This window comes from Budorcas taxicolor, chromosome 1 (genome assembly GCF_023091745.1).
Source record: "Budorcas taxicolor isolate Tak-1 chromosome 1, Takin1.1, whole genome shotgun sequence".
In the NCBI taxonomy this organism is placed as follows: domain Eukaryota; kingdom Metazoa; phylum Chordata; class Mammalia; order Artiodactyla; family Bovidae; genus Budorcas; species Budorcas taxicolor.
In genome coordinates, this window is record NC_068910.1 from 16821428 (window position 1) to 16840076 (window position 18649).

Consider the following 18649-nt stretch of genomic DNA (forward strand, 5'->3'; position numbering starts at 1 on the left):
TCCAGGAGAGAAACATTGTGCCCTGCTGTTACCAAAGTTCCAAGTTATTGCAATTTATACAAATTCTTAATACCTAGACACACTGGGGTAATTTTTTTATTTAAGCAAAGTAGTGTAGAATAAAACCTGACACGTTATATTGTGACAAGCTTTATGGAAAGTGAAACATACCTGTCAGCTTTGGGCAACTTTGACTTAATTTCACAATCCATCTTTAATGTTGCCTCTTACCTTCCTCCTCTTTACCTTCCTCCTCACCTCACCTCCACCCCCCACCAAAATACCTCATATTCCTTTTATTCTTCACTAAGAAGACTTGTTCTTCATTTTCCTCGCTCTGAAGGCTACTTTATTTTTCTAGTCTCCCGTATTTAGTTGAGTGTGCTTAAAATTTTCAACGTTTAAGGGAACTGAAGGTATTAATTGGTTCAAAGGCTACACTGAGTAGTCTTGGTTCTTGGTTAAAAATATGCCAACTAGTCAGTTGAACTGATGGCACCAGAATAAGGAGAACAGATGGCCCTTTATCCTCAAGGGCCATCATCCATTTTTTCTGGGATGTGATTAACAGATATGGAAAATAAAAGGTCTGGATCAAAGAAAATATGACACGTTGAAAACAATGCAAATGTCTGAACAGACTTCAGTAACCTTTGCAGTAACATTAAACAGTCTAAAATACATAAAACTAGAATTCCAGAATTGAGGGAAGGAGACAAATTTTTTAAAATGAAGCAATAATGTGTGAATATTTTTCAAGGTTGATAAGAACTGTACAGATCTAAGAATCTCAATCTTCTCAAGAGGAAAGACTACAAAAGAAACAACAAAAAGCACTTCACAATCAGATAGCTGAGAAGCATCAAAAAAGAGAAAATCTTAAAAGAAGTCATATTTTTAAAATTACAGAAAGAAACCCAGAGAAGACTTCCAACATGACAATGTGAGGAGTTCTGTGGACATGGTCCCCAGTGAAAGTGATGAATATTAAAATGTGTTAGTTGCTCAGCTGCGTCCCACTCTTTGTAATCTCATGGACCGTAGCCCGCCAGGCTCCTCTGTCCATGGAATTCTCCAGGCCAGAATACTGGAGTGGATTGCCATTCCCTTCTCCAGGGGATCTTCCTGACCCAGGGATCCAACCCAAGACTCTTGCATTGCAGGCAGATTCTTTTTGGTCTGAGTCACCAGGGAAGATCCTCTGGAGAAGGGAATGGCTACCCCTTCTAGTATTCTGGCCTGGAGAATTCCATGGACAGAGGAGCCTGGCGGGCTACAGTCCATGAGATTGCAAAGAGTCGGACGCAACTGAGTGACTAACACATTATTTTAAAAACAAGGATTTAATTTAAAATCACTTAAAATGGTCATAAGAGTATACAGAAAATGAACAAACATCTATTGGTGAAACTTTATGAAAATTTAGAAGGAAAAGTGAGAATCTGTGGTATTTAAACCTGGATTACTTCCTCCCACCCTGCTGCCAGCTCAGAATGTGGAAACTCCACTCCAGACAAGTGCAGTCAAGAATAGAGGGCTCCCTCACCACCCAGGTTTCAGTTGGATGGCTTAACTAGTTTTGTTAAAGCTAGGTTCTTGGTGAATGTAGTTGGAAGGTGGGAACTCCCTTGTACCACACAAATACCACTCATGGAAGGGAGGGTCGATCTTGGTCATGGTACCACTGAGAATACTGAGACACAATCACATTTGCCTTCACCGGGAAGGTGGCAGCTCCATAGCAGAAAAGAGACAAGGCTAACCTCAGGTTAGTACTCTCTACTCCACTGAGTCTGGGCTTCCCAGATGGCACTAGTGATAAAGAACCTGCCTCCAGTACAGGAGACACAGGAAATGCGAGTTCAATTCCCTGGGTCGGGAAGATCTCCTGGAGAAGGAAATGGCAACCCGCTCCAGTATTCTTGCCTGAAAAATCCCATGGACAGAGGAGCCTGGCAGACTACAGTCCACAGGGTCTCAAGAGTCAGACATGACTGAACTGACTTAGAATGCACACACTCCATTGAGTGCGCAACTTCTTCAGTGGGATTGTCACTGAGAGAAGCCTGTCACTATCCCCATTCCCAGCTCCAAGGCCTTGGCTCAGACATTTTGCCTGGAAGTGAAGGAAAAGCATGCCATAAAATAGATACCTCCTAATCTTTTCCCAAAGGAATTGACTTCTGTTGCAACAAAACATGGAAAAACTCAAGCCTAACTGTGCCCTCAAAAACAGTGGAGGTTGTGGTAAGGAGCAACTGTGAGGAAAATTCAGTGATTTGGTGAAGATTCAGGCTAAATCATAGACCAGCTAGTTTGAGAGAAAGAGCCAGGGAAGGAGACTGTTGGTAGGATCCCTCCTGGGGTAGAATAACTATCGAACACTGACTCTGGCAACTGCTTTTTCAGGGGAGTCTGAATTTGTTTACCGTAGAGCAACTTATACCTCTATGGAATTGTTGAAAACAATACAGCAATTAACCAGCAGTAAGTGAAGACTAACAGCCACGTATAGCCAGAGAAAGAGAGAAGAAAGACATTTGAAACCATGGCCTTTCCAGGATGACTTTCAGCATGCCCAACGCTGTGGCTCCCTGAGGAGCAGCACTTGGTACTTCGGAGGGTGTGGGGAGCAAAACAGACGTCACTAAAATAATCTGCCCAGTCTCTAAACAAATAAACAAGCTAATAAAAATAGCAAACTGGAAGGGAGACCAGTGCCTGGAGTTGCTACAGTATATTACCTAAAATGTCCGGATTCCAACAGAAAATTATGGGACGTACGAAGAAATAAGAAAGCAGGACCCATACACTGATAAAACAAAACAAAATAAAAAAACACAGTCAGGGACTTCCCTAGCATTCCAGTGGTTAAGACCTGAGTTTCCAGTGTAGAGGCCATGAAAGATTCCCACAGGATGCTGGAAGCTCCCGTGTGCCACAGCTAAGACCCAAAGCAGCCAAATAAATAAATAAAAATAAACATTTTTTAAAGTATTAATGGAATTTTTCACAGAACTAGAACACAATTATTCTAAAATTTGTACAGAAACACAAAATACCTGAGACATTGTATTCCTAACGACCTATTCTTCAGCTGTACTTGTGCACTCAGCCACTCAGTTGTGTCCAGCTCTTTCCCAACCCATGAAATGTAGCGCCACCAGGCTCCTCTGTTCATTCCTCAGCCATGTGGGGTTTATTCGATGTTCTCTGAACACCTCTAAATACTTTTGGCCTTGTCTTATGTTACATTTCCTCTCTTCTTCACCTATAAACATATATTTCAAAGCCCAGCCCACTTTTCACTTCTTCATCAGCTTACCGATGCAAAAGTAGCCATTCCTTCTTCTGAGGTTCCATGCCACTTTGTCCCTATCTCCATTCTAGTACTAATTTCAAAATATTACAGTTGGGCTTCCCTGATAGTGTAGTTAGTAAAGAATCCTCCTGCAATTTAGGAGACCCCAGTTCGAGTACTGGATCGGGGAGATCCCCTGGAGAAGGGATAGGCTACCCACTGTATAGTCCATGGGTGGCAAAGAGTCGGACACGACTAATCAGCTTTCACTTTCACAGTTGTTATTTCTATGTCTGGTTTCCATGTCCAATATAACCTCTTGAGAATAATGTTTATATATTATTTATTTTTGTATAACCAAAATATTGCTATGTGTCTGAATGTGATGAAAAGTTATTTTTGTTGAATCAATGAATGAGCTAAATGAATAAGGGAATTATTAGATGAACATATGAGTTTACTAGAATGATGTTTTGAATAAGAAATTCTATTAACTCAGGCCAATGCATTTATTTTTTAGAATAAAAAATCTTAATTTTAAAAATAAATTCAAAAAAGCATTAATGAAAAACATACCTCTGTGTATTCATCAAAAGTATGATCCTGTGCCTGAAAAGTCTCTATCAGCTTAACAGCAGTCCCATCAATGAGCCAACTGTACTTTTCAACTGAAAATTAATAATCTAATTTAAATCTCAATTACACTCTTTTAAAAAGATAAAGTGCTTTTTATACAGTCATAGACTAGAGCAGCCTATTTAATTAAATAGTATTAATAGACTAATAACCTACATTAACAGGAATAGATATAATAACATAAAATAAACCTAACAAGCAAACCAGATTAAAAGTAGACTTTTAAAATAAAAATAATAGTTTATATAAAATAACTTAGAGGTATAGATAAAGCGTCCTTGGTGACTCAGACAATAAAAATCTGCCTGTAATACGGGAGACCTGGGTTCAATCCTTGGGTTGGGAAGGTCCCTTGGAGAAGGGAATGACTACCTATTCCAGTATTCTTGCCTGGAGAATTCCATAGACAAAGACGCCTGAGCCTGGTGGGCTACAGTCCATGGGGTCACAAAGAGTCATACACAAGTGCGTGACTAACATTTTCAACACTACTCTGAACTAATGCTTTTAAGGGCTTCCCAGATGGTGCAGTAGTTAAGAATCTGCCTGCCAATACAGGAGATGTGGGTTCAATCCCTGGGTCAGGAAGATCCCCTGGAGTATAAAAAGCCAACCCACTTCATTTTCCTTGCCTGAAGAATTCCATGGACAGAGGAGCCTGGAGAGCTACAGTTCATGGGGCTGCAAAGAGTTGGACATGGCCGAGTGACTAACACTTTCACAGATAAGCCAGTTAATAAAAGGTTTTGGTTAATAGAATGTCAAATAACAACGATTTATCCTGACCCCATAACATACTTGAAGATATGATTAAGCTGAAATTGTTAGAAATTACCTTGCTTTTGCCCTTGATTTAACTTTCTGCTTATATCAGCATCCTTTCTCTCTATGTTTTGACTTTATGACCCTGCTCCAGTTAATATTCACCCTTTGGACTGAATAACAGAATTCGGGTTTCTTGGGTTTGATCCATGACTCTGTCAGAAGCCATGCCTATCCTAACTTCCTGCTCTCTCTGGTCTTTCATAACAGATCCAGACCACCAAATATCTGACAAAATTCTAATAAAAATAAGATGGCATTTTTTTATCACAAAAAAAGAGATATAATATTTGTGTCATGTATACCATATGTTGCATAATGTTTTCTTGCGCCTTCTAAGTTATGATGTATTGCCACCTTCAGCGTATCAAGAGCCCACTGTAACACGTGTTCAGGAAGTTCTGTGTCAAGATTCACAGGTGTTGAAGTTCCTGATAGCCAAGAGGGTACTGTTTGGACATTCTAACAGATATAAAAATGACAATTCATGAAATAAATATCTGTACAGTTGATCTATATGTAGATCTTATATTATACTTAAATTCATTTCAGGTTTCAATGGTCCAGGAAAAAATAACTTGATGCAAAATAATGATTTAAAATATAAAACCTTAGTTGGCTTAGTTTTTTATCATTCAACAAATATCTATAAGGAATTATAATGTTGAGTGATTATATTAGAAAGCTCTAGAAAGAACACACATCACTTCTATCTTGTCCTTAAGTTCACAACTCAGTAGGGAACATGAAACACATAAAATATCCATTTGTAAATATATATATATTCATAACTACAACATAAAATTTATATATATATATATTAATTCATAACCACAATAAAAGTTCTAAAAAGAAAAATGTCATCTCAAGCCAGGAAACTTTCTCAAAGAGAAACCACTTTTAACTTACAAAAATTTGGAGGATGAAAAGAAAACAAAAAGTTATGTACATATATATTTTATAGAGCTTATATTCAACTAAAAATGTTTAAAAAGAGCCATATGACATCACCTTTATGGCAGAAAGCAAAGAAGAACTAAAGAGCCTCTTGATGAAAGTGAAAGAGGAGAGTGAAAAAGCTGGCTTAAAACTCAATATTCAAAAAACTAAGATCATGGCATCTGGTCCCATCACTTCATGGCAAATAGATGGGGAAACAATAGAAACAGTGACAGGCTTTACTGTTTTGGGCTCCAAAATCACTGCAGATGGTGAATGCAGCCATGAAATTAAAAGACACTTGCTCCTTGGAAGAAAAGCTATGACCAACTTAGACAGCATTTAAAAGAAGAGACATTAGTTAGCCAACAAATGTCCATCTAGTCAAAGTTATGGTTTTTCCAGTAGTCACATATGAATTTAAGAGTTAGACTATAAAGAAAGCTGAGCGCCGAAGAATTGATGCTTTTGAACTGAAGTGTTGAAGAAGACTCTTGAAGGTCCCTTGGACTGCAAGCAGATCCAGCCAGTCACTTTTAAAGGAAATCAGTCCTGAATATTCATTGGAAGCACTGATGCTGAAGCTGAAGCTCCAGTACTTTGGCCACCTGATGTGAAGAACTAACTCATTGGAAAAGACCCTGATGCTGGGTAAGATTGAAGGCAGGAGGAGAAGGGGATGATAAAGGATGAGATGGTTGGATGGCATTACCAACTCGATGGACATGAGTTTGAGCAAGCTTTGGGAGTTGTTGATGGACAAGGAAGTCTGGTGTGCTACAGTCCACCAGGTTGCAAAAAGTTGGACACGACTGACAACTGAACTGAACTGAAAGAAATCTGATGAGTAGAGTCACAGATGTAGAAAAAAAGCTTTTGGCTACTAGAGGGTAAGGGGGTGCAGGGATAAATTTGAGAGGTTGGGATTGACATATACACACTAATACATATATGTATGTATATGTGTATATTTATATATAATAGATAACTAATGAGGACCTCTGTATAGCACAGGGAACTCTACTCAGTACTCTGTAATGATACACATGGAGAAAGAATCTTTAAAAAAAAAGTGAATATATGTATATGTATAACTGATTCATTTTGCTGTACATTTGAAACTAACGACATTGTAAATCAACCATACTTCTATAAAAATTTTTTAAAAAAAAGAAACCCAGTGAATAAGGATAAAGACTCACCTGTAGAGCTTCAGCTATTCGCTCAACCAAACCAAAGACAACATCTTCCAAATCTTGAAAAGTAGGATAAAATTCCATTTTATCATCATCAAAGGTCAATTCCATCTTAAATATGGGCAGCCTTTGTTGATCTTCTGGGTCAAAGAGTTTTACAAATCCTTCTACAGTTCTCTTTAAGAGATCTTTTAGCTGCATGATACCGTAAGTTATTACTACTTTAGAAAGTAACAAACCTTTAACTAAAAGTTTAAATCAGTGAGCTATTGCCTATAATTAATTCAGTTTACCAATCCATTTAGTCCTGAAAATTATCTTCATTCAGCACAATATGTTCTTAATACAGTTTAAAATAGAACAATATATGCAAACTTTAATTTTTCTATAGAATATCAACATTCTTAAAATGGCAACTTAGAATCTTCCACATTCTTTAGTAATTTTGTCCCTGGTACAGAAATAGTTCCAGAAGACCCAACAGCATGGTAAAGACTGAGGGGTGGAGAGGCCTAAAGCCCAGTTTGGGGGTGTCATCAGGTGACGGGCTTCCCTTGTGGCTCAGCTAGTAGAGAATCTGTCTGCAATGCAGGAGACCTGGGTTCCATCCCTGGGTTGGGAAGATACCCTGCAGAAGGGAAAAGCTACCCATTCCAGTATTCTGGCCTGGAGAATTCCATGGACTACTATACAGTCCATGGGGTCACAAAGAATCAGACATGACTGAGCAACTTTCACTTTTCATTTTTACTTTCGTGAGGTGATATGTATTTGGGGCAAGTGAGAGTGATGTACTAAAGCTAGCTCCTACAATTACAAGAGCTAATTGTTAAACATTCAAGAATTCTGTGAGCCAGATACTTAACTCTTGGATGCCTGAAAATCACCATGGTAGGAATATTTATACCATGGAAATTGGCAGACACTACAAATCAGGATTTTTTCTCCTGGAGCATCAGATTTCCAGCATACCGTTACTTGAGAGTGAAGCCACTGGAACTTAGAAATGTGCACTGTAAGTTACTAAAGGATGAGTAATACTTTCTTATATACAACCAATTATTAGAAATGTGAACAAAGTAGACAAACATAGATTTAAATAACCTTCACAGCATTTTTCATCTCTTAACTTCTTATCATATAATCATAGTCCTCTTAAGAGGATAAAGGTAAAAACGAAATCATGTGTATTCATTACAGCATTACATATCAGATTCATATATATATATATATATATATATATATATACACATATATATTACCTTTAAAAAGGCAAAATTTATGGAATCTTTGGAGATCTTTACAAAAAGGAAAACTTTTTATTCAAAACTATTTTTCTAGGGTTATATTTTTACAATAGTAAAAATTCAAGGAGCCAATAAAATAATTGTATAAAATTCATATCCTGTGTCATTTAAAAATGATCAATAACATTTCAAATCAAGATTTTACTAAGAACAAAATGATAATCAATTAACCTAGAATTTCATAAGTTCAAAAATACATTCTCTAAGGATAGTCCTTTTATTAATAAAGCTATAGATAATTAGCTTATAGCCTTTCAGCATGAGTCCAGTAATCACCCATAGTATTGACACATAATTCTAGAGTTACCTCTCATTTTACACTGCTTCCAGAAATGAAGTATTGTTCAGTTAAACTAGTAAAAGTCTCTCTTACTTTATTTCAAAATAATTATATAGCATTATACCTCATAAAATGCTAAATTAACTTTATTAACATTATCATTTAAAATATACAAAATCTATTTACCTGATTTGACATAAGTGTGGAAACACAGTTATAAAATGCATCCAGTTTCTCAGGTTTAATGCCTTCTAGTGCCTCCTTCTTGGTAAAGAGATTTATAACCTTTGGATACCAAGTGTTCATTATCTTCTCTTCTGCCTTTCTAACTTGTATTGATAAATCATTTCTTAGTGAGTCACAATCAATTGGGCCTTTACCTCTATTTATGAGAAAAAAATGATTTAAAGCAAACAAACTGGTCATGATACAAAATGAGTGAAGCAAGTAAGACAAGCTAAAAATTTTTTAATGTAAAAACTCCTATTTATCAGTTATAAAAATTATACAGTCAAAAATATAAAGACTCAAGCAGAAGACATTCAAATTTTAAATGTTAATTAATAAATATGGGATTTTACCTAATTCCAGTTAAGTCTAGCAAAACCGTATTGGCAAATGTTGTATAGCCAAGGTCCAGTAACATTTTCATGGTTGGATGAACAATGTGCAAATTAGCTAATATTTGGTTTCTTGTCTGCAGATAGTTAGAATGCCAAGGCTTAGAATAATCCAGGCCTCTGGAAAAGCAAAACACTGCATAAAACAGGATTCAAATGACACATTCTAAATTTTAGTAAGTAATATTTATGGCATAGAATTAGTATCAAAGTGAGAAGACTGGGGATTGAGAAGAGAGAAATGTGGTCAGCAATGGGAAACTTAGTAGATAGGCATGTAACAAAAATACATCAAGATCTTGAGAGTTCATTATCTTCAGAGAGAATAGAGAGATCATTGGTGCGTAAGGAAGGCTGATGGGCCATGCATGAGTTCCTTAACTTCCACTGTACTCTGGCTCAGTCACCCTACATAAACAAACTTGGTCCTTAGGATTAGGAAGAGATGGAGAAATCTGTCTGGCATACTTCAAAGCTTACTTACAAAAGACCAAGTTGAGTTATACATCTATAAAGGTTCTCATAAGTGTATAATCAACAACTAGGTAAGTCCAATGTAGAGGATACATTTAGGGGAGGAAAAAAAACAGTATTACAATTCTTTTACATGTTTTAAAAACACTTTTGAGCTTCATAATTTTAGCCTTGAATGTAAGATTGATCAGTTTATTTTCAGTCTGTTATCAAAACATAGATGCAGTACTGTTTTTTAAAAGATTTACTCACACAGGGGATTCAGGTAAAGGGCCACCTCCATCTTCAAGCCAATTAATATCAGGTCTCACCAGAACACTTCTCACTAAAAAAAAAAGAAAAACAGTATTTTATAGATAGATAAATACTTCTTGAAAATCTTTGCAAGACCTACTGAAATCAAAGTTTCAACTTTTGAAAATGAGTAGTATAGTTTAATATACATCAAAATTAGTATAAGAAAAAAGTCCCTTTTTTGAAACAAAATTAAGCTTTTGGTACTATTTTGGCCCTACTTTGAAAGTGAATTTAAATACAGTAAAGCTTTACTAAGTCCTCAACTATTTTCATCATACCTACCAAGGTCACTGGCATAATAACTTAAAAAATTAATCCAATTAAGATTTTCAAAGGTTATTTCTCTAACAAATCTCCCCAGACACACTAATACTTTCTTACAATCCTATAAGTAGCATAACTACAACCATAAAGACAAAGTAAAAAGTTAAAAAACTATTAGTTAATAGGCACATTAAAAATCACAAAAGTGCCCTTAAAAACAGTGCCCATGAATTACAAAGATTTTATTATAGGCTCAAAATTACAACTCTAGAAATACATTCATCTAAACATATAATGTTTATTATTCATATTTCTGCTTTTGATTGGGATAGGCAGGGGAACAAGTAAGCTTGGTGTGTGTTAAATGCTACTTACCCAAATATCTCTTCATGCTTTTCTCAAAATCATGTGACACCTCGTTTATGAGACTTTGAACAAGTTCTTCTCGTTCCTTCCCTTCCTTCAAAGACTCAGGTACCAACATTAACATGTGATCCAGCCATTCCTGCTGAATAGGTACTATCGGACTACTCTCTACACATTGCTTCAAATAAATATAGTTGAACTGAGAATATAATAAGAAAAAATAAATATTCTAAATGGTGTACCCTTTCAATGATATATGTGCAAATGCAGCACTTTGCAATAAAAATATGATGAAAAATAGCATGCTTTTAGAATAAAAATATTTTACCCCAAAGTACAATCTACAAAGAAACTATTTTATATATTTATTTATGATGAGTTCTCTCCAAACTAATGTTTTTAGTATACTCTTCACTTTTCAAGGCAAAACAAAGATCCTTCGCTAACTTAACTATTCCTTCAGTTAACAAATATTCATTAATTCAACAAATATAAAGGTATTGTTCCAAATGCTCAGGATATAGTAGTAAACAAAGCCCCAATCTCTCGGAGATAATATTCTGGTACAATAGCATCATAATATAATTTTATAAATTCTCCCATAACAAAGAGTAGTCTGACAAAAATAGACATAAACAAATGGAAAGATAGTACCTGAGATTGGTAGAGATGTTTTAACATCACAAAAATTTTAATTTGTTCCCCAATTTAATGCAATACCAATAAAAGTATCTACACACATTTTTAAGGAACTGGACAAGTTGAGCCTAAAGTTCAAGTAGAAAAATAAACATGTGAGAATAGCCAAGAAATCCCAGAGAAAGAAAATTTACAAAGAAGAACTTGTCTTAGGAGACATTAAAACATACTATAAAGTCTCCCTAATGAGAATAGTGTGATATAGGTACATGAATAGACCACTGGAAAAAGAAAAAGAAAGTCCAGAAATAGATACCACACATAGGAAAATGTAGCATATAATAAATGTAGCACCCTAAACCACTGAAGCAAAGATGATTTTAATACATATTTCTGGAACAACTGGTCAGCCATTTGGAAAAAGATTAATTTAACAGATATCTTCCAACATACAGAAGAATAACTTCCACATAGGTTAGGAAATAACTGAAACAATAAAACTATACAAGGCCTAGAAAAAATTGATAAAATTCTTCTACATTTGAGTGTAGGGGAAAACTCCATAACTATGATTAAAATTCCAGGTATATAAAAGAAAAAATAATTAACAAATTCTGACTGCATAAAATTAAAATGCTTTCATGGCAAAAACCCATCATAATAAAAGAGGTCAAAAGATAGCTGACAATCTGGGAGAAAATATATCTCAAATAAAATGGAAAGAATGCTTAAAAATTTAGGAGATGAGTAAAACTTGAGGACATTATGCTAAATGAAATAAGCCAATGACAAAAAATACCTTATGATTTCATTTATATGAGGTATTTAGAGTAGTCAATATGTAAAACAAAAAATAGAATGGTATTTGGCAGGGACTAGGGGGAGAGGAAATGGGGAGTGTTTAATGACTGTAGAGTTTCAGTTTTGCAAGATGAAAATATTCTGGAGATTGGTGGCACAACAATGTGAAAATACTTAATGCCACTGAACAGTATACTTTAAAATAGTTAAGATGGTAAATTTTATGTTATGTGTGTTTTATTACAATTTTTTAAAGTTTACAAAATTAGGGTAAAATACATAGAAAAATGAACAAGAGATATGAACCACAATTTCACAATAAAAATGTTAACAAAAATAGCTCTTAACCATATGAAAAGGTGTTTGATCTTCGTAATTAGAGAAAGCAAATTTAAACTACATTGAGATACCATTTGTCACCTTTCAGACTGACAAAAAATAAAAAAATATGACCCCTATATTCTGTGGTAAGACTATGGTGAATCAAGCACTCTCACAAGCTGCAAGTAGGAACATAAACTGGTACAAACCTTCTTGAGAGAAATTTTGCAGTTTCTAACTAAACTACAGATTGATCCAGAAGTCTCCCTTCTAGAAATTGAAAACATACCTCCAACAGTATGAAAACACAGTTACACAAGGTTATTCATAGCAACAGAATGCTAGAAATATTTGAGAGCAGCTGAATAAATAACACACTGGTGTGTTCTGTGCAGCAATAAAAATGAGTGAGGAAATCAAGTCAGTGCATCTTAAGCCTTAAACGTACACAATGTTAGGTGTCGATTACATCTCAATAAAGCTGGGAGAAAATGTAGATCTCTATAAATGTATATGGGGGCATTTCTGGGGTGTACTGTGAAGTTAAAATGCAAAAGAATATAGTATGATGCATTTTGTGTAAGATAAAAAGGAAAATAAGAACATTTATCTATTTCTTCATGAAATATTAAACACAGAAAGGATAAACCAGAAATCAACATCATCAGTTATTTTAAAGGGAGTAGGTTGCAACAGAGAGAAAGTACTGGGGGGAGGAACAGGGTAGAAGGATGAAGGATGCGTCTTTGAGTATAGATTTGGATGCAGTTCTGACTTTAAAATATGCTATTATTTCACACACTCAAAAACATGAATAAAGAAAATTAGTAAGGATGAGAGGAAAAAGCCAAAATGAAAAAGAAAGAAACAAATGAACCTAAATGGATTTCAAATTAAAAACATAGCCACATTGAAAGGAATATAGAACTAATCAAACTAATTTTTGAACACAGTATTTTGATATATGCCTTCAAGCTAAGTACATAAAACTATAGACAAATATTGAACTACAGTGAGATTTCTCACATGAGTTAGCAATTTAAAAACTGTTTACCTGTGTTATAGAACTTAGTAAAATAAGGAAATATATTATGGTTCATGAAATTCACGTTTCTGAATGTGAGAAAAGGGAGTAACAAACATGCAAAGAAGGAAGGCTAGAACTTGGTGGTTTTGAATTGGAATAGGAGGCATCAGCATAAACTCAAGGCTTTCAAGATAGACAGATGACAGAGGGAAGGACGGATGGGTAGATAGGTAGATAAATAATTTCCTGGCTCTTTCTGTTGAAGGAACCAAGAACCAACTACATCTCACATCTCAGTTACATAGTTTACACTGATGCCCCAATTTCTAAATACCATTCTCTACTAAAAGAGATCCAAGAATCCTTGGAGAAATGATGATTTCAGGATTAGAACAGGAAAATTACCGTATAAGGCTGGAACATCTTATTGTGTTGATGGGATAAGCTAAAAAGAACATAAGAGGCAACTTGATGTGCTCCCAGTGGCCAAATTTGGGGCAGCTGAACATCAAAATAGACGACAATAACAATATGTTAAATTCGATAGCTAAAATAAGACTCCACAGCCCACACATGCTAAGTTGCTTCAGTTGTGTCCAACTCTTTTTGACCCTTTGGACTGTAGCCCACAAGGCTCCTCTATCCATGGAATTCTCCAGGCAAGAATACTGGAGTGGGTAGTCATTCCCTTCTCCAGGAGATCTTCCCAACCCAGGTATTGAACCCACGTCTCTCACATCCCCTGCATTAGCAGGCAGGTTCTTTAGCATTAGCTCCACCTGGGAAACCCATAGCCCATATACTGATATATAAATGAATGAGTGAAGAAAGAAAAAAGACCACGTTCTTCCTTAATACAAAATTCCAACTAAAAAACATACAAAGAATGGTAAGAAAATTACTATCTGGCAACCACCATAGTAATCATTGTTGCAGGCAAGAATGCTACTATTATGAGAACAAGTGAATATACAGGAGGATACTTTGTACTCTTTTTACAATTTTTTATTAGTCTGAAATTATTTCAAAATTAGAAGTTTTTAAGGAATGGCCTGGTTGGACATTTTTTCATCTAATTTAAAGTATTTTTCAATTAGTTGCTTGCACAAAAATTTTTCTAGAGGGTTATTTTCTATGTCTATTCCACTAATACGCTGCTTGATCTTAAAAGTCTTGTGGTGGTCCCCAATCTCTTATCAGACTGACTCTGTCTAGTTGTGAACCTGATCTTCTCCTCACTCTTTCTCTTTCCTCTTTCCCTAGGTGACTTCACCTAGTCTCATCACCATAAACTGTATATGTTGATGTGTTCTAAATCTTTATCTCTAGAACTCAGTTCTTTCTGAAATACTCAGCATAGCCAAAAGACATCCCTTGATCTCCTAGTTTCTAATCAGATTAGAAAATAGATCAGAAACTCAGTTTTCTTATCTGAGTCTCAGCCATCTCAATAAACAGCACCAATTACCCCATAATATATATATAAGGAAGAATGTATATTCCAGTTGTAAGCATCATTCCTTCAGCAAAGAGATGTCTGATTTTTCTAAGTGAAACCACGTGCTTCAAAGTTTCTTTTGAAAACTTCCTACTTTAGGTCCCCACTGTAGTCTCTTCATACTTCTGTCACAATACCTGTTCTATTTAATTGAACATAATTATTTATATTTTTTAATTCAACAAGCATTTATTGAGTATCCACTATTGCCAGGAGAAATATCAATAACCTCAGATATGCAGATGACACCACCCTTATGGCAGAAAGTGAAGAGGAACTAAAAAGCCTCTTGATGAAAGTGAAAGTGGAGAGTGAAAAAGTTGGCTTAAAGCTCAACATTCAGAAAACGAAGATCATGGCATCCGGTCCCATCACTTCATGGGAAATAGATGGGGAAACAGTGGAAACAGTGGCAGACTTTATTTTTGAGGGCTCCAAAATCACTGCAGATGGTGACTGCAGCCATGAAATTAAAAGACACTTACTCCTTGGAAGAAAAGTTATGACCAACCTAGATAGTATATTCAAAAGCAGAGACATTACTTTGCCGACTAAGGTCCGTCTAGTCAAGGCTATCTATGGTTTTACTTTGCCGACTAAGGTCCGTCTAGTCAAGGCTATCTATGGTTTTACTTTGCCGACTAAGGTCCGTCTAGTCAAGGCTATGGTTTTTCCTGTGGTCATGTATGGATGTGAGAGTTGGACTGTGAAGAAGGCTGAGCACCGAAGAATGGATGCTTTTGAACTGCGGTGTTGGAGAAGACTCTTGAGAGTCCCTTGGACTGCAAGGAGATCCAACCAGTCCATTCTGAAGGAGATCAGCCCTGGGATTTCTTTGGAAGGAATGATACTAAAGCTGAAACTCCAGTACTTTGGCCACCTCATGCGAAGAGTTGACTCATTGGAAAAGACTCTGATGCTGGGAGGGATTGGGGGCAGGAGGAGAAGGGGACAACAGAGGATGAGGTGGCTGGATGGCATCATTGACTCGATGTGACATGAGTCTGAGTGAACTCCGGGAGTTGGTGATGGACAGGGAGGCCTGGCGTGCTGCAATTCATGGGGTCTCAAAGAGTCAGACACGACTGAGCGATTGAACTGAACTGAACTGAACATAGTTGTTAAAGACACAAAGATGTTCAAACAGAAGCAATTCCTAGCCTCAAAACTAGAAAATAGATCACTGTAATACATAAAAAGATCAAGGGGATACCTAAAACAATGTGCTAAGTAAAATAACAAAAATAAGCAGTGTATTAACATAATAGGAGCAAATAAGAAGCCATCTATCCAAACCCATTGGAATAGGGTAGACTCCCTGGGGATGATAACTGAGCTGAAGTAGATACAGCTGGGTAAAAGGAAGCATGGATGGTGAGAGGATGTGCCAGGCAAAAGCAGTGTGGTGAGAAATGATATATTTCCTCAAGGATGAATAAGCCAGTCCGTGCTGGTGAAGCATAAGATACGATAGAGAGAGTGGCAAGAGGAGAGGCAAGAGGCCAGGTAGGAGTCACATTACAGAAAGCTTTGCATGCACGTTAAGATTTAATTCTATAGGTTACGGGAAGCCACTGATGGCTGCTAGAGTCAAGGCAAAAGATGAAGGCCCAGTCTAAGGCTAGGGCAAGAAGAGGACTAATTGGAAAAATATTCATAGTATTCAGGGACTAACTATATGGCAGGTGGGCAGTGGGAAAGGGGAAAAAGAAGTTAAGACACTGGTGCTTCAATCATGAGTGACTGGATAAATAATGATAATTAGAATAAAGAATAAAGAGGAATAGAAGTATTATGGAAGAAACTGATAAGTTCACTTTTTCCTGACATGTTGAATTTGAGGTATTTGTGCATCAGAATCTATGGGAGTCATCAAAATATGAAAGGTACTTAAAATAAGAAGAGAATCATCCAGGAAGATTCAAGGAAAACTAGCAAGCCACAGTCAACAAGGAAGAGAAACCCATGAAGATGACAGGGAAACAACATTTAAAGAAACAGAAAAATAAGTATAAAGGCATTTAAAAGAAATGAATATTCAGCAGTGTCAAAAGTCAGCTAGAATTGTCACTACTTCTTTTTTAGCCATTCTAATGGGTACGTGGTGATTAACTTGTCATAATTTAATTTACATTTCCCAAATAGTTAATGATATTGAGCATCTGGTGTGCTTATTTGCCATCCATATATCCTCTTTGGTAAAATGTCTATCCATGTCTTTTACTCATTTTCTAACTGGATTATTTTTATACTATTGAGTTTTGAGAGTTCTTAAATATTTTAAATCCAAATCCTTTGTTGGATATGTGATTTGTCAAAAAGTTATTGCAGTATGTAGCATGTTTTTTCATCTTCTTAACAGAGTTTTTCACATAGAATAGCTTTTAATTTTGATGACATATATTGTTGTTGTTTTAGTCACTAAGTCGCGTTCGACTCTGCAACCCCATGTATTATAGGCCGCCAGGTTCCTCTGTCCATGGAATTCTCCAGGCAAGAATACTGGAATGGGTTGCCATTTTCTTCTCCATGATGACATATAATTTAGTGGTTTATCCATGGATTGTGCTATTTAAAATTGAGGTATAGTTGATTTATAATATATATTAATTTCAGATATACCACATAATGATTAAAAAATTTTATAGATTACACTCCATTTAAAGTTTTTATAAAATATTAGCAATATTCCCTGTGTTGTACAATGTATCCTTATAGCTTTTTTATATACAGTAGTTTGTACCTCTTAATCCTCTACCCCTGTCTTGCTCTTCCTCCCTTTCCTCTCCCCACTGGCAACCACGATTTCGTTCTCTTTATCTGTGAGTCTGTTTCTGTTTTGTTGTGTTCCCTCATTTGTTTTTTTAGATTCCACATATAAGTGAAAGTATACAATATTTATCTTTCTCTGCTGGACTCATTTCGCTTGGTGATGTAAATGGAAATTTTTCATTCTTTTACATGGCTATCGTAAATAATACTATTGTGAACATTAGAGTGCATTTATCTTTTTGACTTAGTGTTTTTGTTTTCTTAGGGTGTATACCCAGAAATGGAATTGCTGGGTCATATGGTAGTTCTATTTTTTAGTTTTTTGAAGAACCGCCACAGTTTCCCATAGTGGCCACACAAATTAATGTTCCCACCAGCAGTGTACAAATGTTCCCTTTCCTCTGCATCCTCACCAACATTGGTTGTTTGTGGTCTTTTTAATGACAGCCATTCTGACAGGTATGACGTAATATCTCATTGTGGTTTTCATTTATATTTCTCTGATGAGTGAAGATGAGTGAATGATGAACAAATATTGAGCATGTTATCATGTGCCTATTGGCCATCTGTATGTCTTCTTTGGAAAAACGTCTACTCAGGTCTTCTGCCCATTTTTTAATCAGGTCTTTAAAAATATTTATTTACTTGGTGGCATCAGGCCTTAGCTGTGGCATGTGGGCTTAGTTGCCCCACTGCATGTGGGATCTTCGTTCTCGGCCCAGGGATTGAACTCGTGTTCCCTGCATTGGAAAGCAGATTCTTAACCACTGGACCAACAAGGAAGTCCCAGGCTGTTTATTTTTTTGATATTGAGTTGTATGAGCTGTTTATATGCATTATCAGTCACATAATTTGCAAATATTTTCTCCCATTCAGTAGGAATGTTTTCATTTTGGTGATGGTTTTGCTGTGCCAAAGTTTTTAAGTTTAATTAGGACCTATTTGTTTATTTTTGCTTTTGCTTTCTTTGCCTTAAGAGATAGATCCTAAAAAATATTGCTGTTATTTATATTAATGAGTATTCTGCCTATATTATCTTCTAGGAGTTTTAAGGTTTCCAGTCTTACATTTAGGTCCTTAATATGAATT

At 35.9% G+C, this 18649-nt stretch overlaps 1 protein-coding gene across 1 annotated transcript in view; it reads right to left on the reverse strand.

The window, feature by feature from the left end:
• The window catches only part of DNAH12 (dynein axonemal heavy chain 12), a 167516-nt gene that overhangs the window by 139513 nt on the left and 9354 nt on the right, over positions 1-18649 (reverse strand). Inside the window, exons 4-10 of the mRNA XM_052636568.1 lie at positions 10512-10701; positions 9828-9900; positions 9063-9221; positions 8668-8863; positions 6901-7089; positions 5065-5221; positions 3878-3969 (exon numbers count right to left, since the gene is read on the reverse strand). Coding sequence (XP_052492528.1) covers positions 3878-3969; positions 5065-5221; positions 6901-7089; positions 8668-8863; positions 9063-9221; positions 9828-9900; positions 10512-10701 — 1056 coding nt within the window. The remainder of the gene's footprint in view (positions 1-3877; positions 3970-5064; positions 5222-6900; positions 7090-8667; positions 8864-9062; positions 9222-9827; positions 9901-10511; positions 10702-18649) is intronic.